Source organism: Lactuca sativa, chromosome 5, assembly GCF_002870075.4.
Source record: "Lactuca sativa cultivar Salinas chromosome 5, Lsat_Salinas_v11, whole genome shotgun sequence".
NCBI classification, from domain to species: domain Eukaryota; kingdom Viridiplantae; phylum Streptophyta; class Magnoliopsida; order Asterales; family Asteraceae; genus Lactuca; species Lactuca sativa.
In genome coordinates, this window is record NC_056627.2 from 367,405,304 (window position 1) to 367,407,768 (window position 2,465).

At 36.7% G+C, this 2,465-nt stretch overlaps 1 protein-coding gene across 1 annotated transcript; it reads left to right on the forward strand.

Annotated features, from left to right (window-relative positions):
- The first annotated feature begins 231 nt into the window (after positions 1-231).
- LOC111892084 (probable galacturonosyltransferase-like 4) lies at positions 232-1,935 on the forward strand. Its single transcript, XM_023888151.3, has one exon. It carries the CDS (start codon positions 487-489, stop codon positions 1,570-1,572), a length of 1,086 nt encoding a protein of 361 aa, XP_023743919.1. The 5' UTR covers positions 232-486; the 3' UTR covers positions 1,573-1,935.
- Positions 1,936-2,465: the final 530 nt, after the last annotated feature.

Sequence of the window (2,465 nt, forward strand, 5' to 3'; positions counted from 1 at the left end):
GAACACAATATATTGTCATTGTCGTAAATAGTTAAAAGATCGTTAGAATACAAAAAACAATTATTTTCTTTATTTTGTTAAAAGATCGTTAGAATTCTTTTGTTTATTTATTTCAAACTTTAAAATATGAAAAATAATATTGCCGTATGTTTCCTTTTCTTTCTGCTTATATTTTCCTTGCAAACGCTCAAAATTATAGCCGCACATCCCAAACAATTCATTAGTAGTACGATTTTTTTTTTTGACGATTGTTGACTTCCTGATTTGTCATAAAAGAGTCAAAATTGTTATAGAAATATCCCATTATTTTCTTCCGAATAATCTTCTCTTCCTCTCAAACCCATCAATCCCCTTGTTTTCCTTTATAATATTTCTAAAAAGATTCTGTGATCAAAACTTTAAAATCTTTTTTCAATCAGCCTCTAATGGCTGTTTGAACTCTTTTTCCCTGATATTTCCGTCCACCGTCCTTTATTGCCGGGCAGGATGGCCTTTCGGAGCTTCGATTGTCTTCTACTCCTCATCGGCCTCCTGTCTCTGTCCTCCCTCCAACCACCATTAACCGCCCTTGCCGCCACCAATATCCGCCTCACCCGCAACCGAAAACTATCCCAAAATGTCCCTTTTTTCCGTGAAGCACCAGGGTTTCGTAATGGCCAAGCATGTGGATCCTCCCCCAGCGACCGAATCCATTTAGCAATGACTCTTGATTGCAACTACCTCCGTGGGACAATGGCCGCCGTCCAGTCAATTCTGCATAACTCCGGCTGTCCGGAAAACGTAGTGTTCCATTTCCTATGGCTTCGGTTCGATCAAGATATCAAAACCAGCATCAAAACCACCTTCCCGTACCTCAACTTCAAACTATACAGATTCGATTCCAATTTGGTCCAGGGTAAGATATCAAAATCTATACGCGAGGCGCTTGATGAACCCCTGAATTACGCAAGAATCTACCTTGCAGACATAATTCCGACGTATGTGAAACGGATCATCTATCTGGATTCGGATCTTGTTGTCGTGGATGATATCGAGAAGCTGTGGAGAGTTGACTTGCAAGACAAGGTGCTCGCTGCACCTGAATATTGTCAAGCCAATTTCACACAATACTTCAACGACAATTTCTGGTCCGACCCGGAATTAGCAAAAGTGTTCAAAGGGAGAGATAGAGGTAAGAATCCTTGTTATTTCAACACAGGAGTGATGGTTTTAGACGTTGAGAAATGGAGGCAAAGAGGGTATTTACAGAAGCTTGAAGAATGGATGGCAGTTCAGAAGCAAAAGAGGATATATCATTTGGGTTCTTTGCCACCATTTTTACTTGTTTTTGCTGGAAACATAAAAGCAGTTGACCATAGTTGGAACCAACATGGTTTGGGTGGTGACAACATTGAAGGAAAATGCAGGAGCTTGCACCCTGGTGCAATCAGCCTGCTTCATTGGAGTGGCAAAGGTAAACCATGGTTAAGGCTTGACTCGGGGAAACCCTGTGTGGTTGACCATTTGTGGGCCCCATATGATCTTTATCGTTTGTCCAAACTTATCTTGTCTTCGACAAATGATGAAACTTAGGTCCTCAAGGTGATTTCTTGAATTTTAGGCCAAGAAACAAGAAAACAAGGTGAACGAGAGAGGGTTTTATGCTTTAGATTTGCAACAAGTACTAAAAAGGGTATATCTGTCATTAAAATTTGTGCGTTGCGAATGGGAGCATACATAAGAGGTGAGGCTAACAGCAAATATAGAGTATATATGTTGATGGTTCTTAATCATTTTGTTCATAGACGATACAAAAACAAAAATTCAAAGACGTTCCACCACACGATAGGAAATTCGTTTTAATTCTTGTTTTAGATTAGTTAGATTTTTAGGAACCCCATGTCCCTCTGTTGTACACTAATTTCATTTATTTCCCTATAAATTCTTTTTGAGGTAGCTATATTCCCTGGTATTTACATTCATTTCGGTAACAATTGCATTGATTTTTTATTTTTTTTTACCTTTTTACCCATAAGAACAACCAACTTACATTTCTTTACCTATAAATATAATAACAACGCACATTCTTGCATTTCTTCAAATAGCAACATATATAACCTGAAATTTATAAAGTGCTTGCAAATTTTTGGTTGCATATTGTTAATACAGTAAATTCATGTTGTTATTATGGGTAATGGAATCTAAGTAAATTGCTATCATTAATAAACAAATGTAGTTACATTACTACTACTATGAGCAAAAATAAAGTAAGATTTACAAGTTTCATCTATATTTTGTGATTATGGGTAGAGAAATATAGTGTGTTGCTAAGATGAGTAAAGAATCTAAATGCATTGCTATTAAGAAGTGTAAACGAAATGTCATAACGATGTATCATTGAAGAAATACAAATGCATAGTTATGATTATTTTATAAAAGAAAACATGCATACAAACTGGAAATGATGTTTATTTTATGGCAACCAT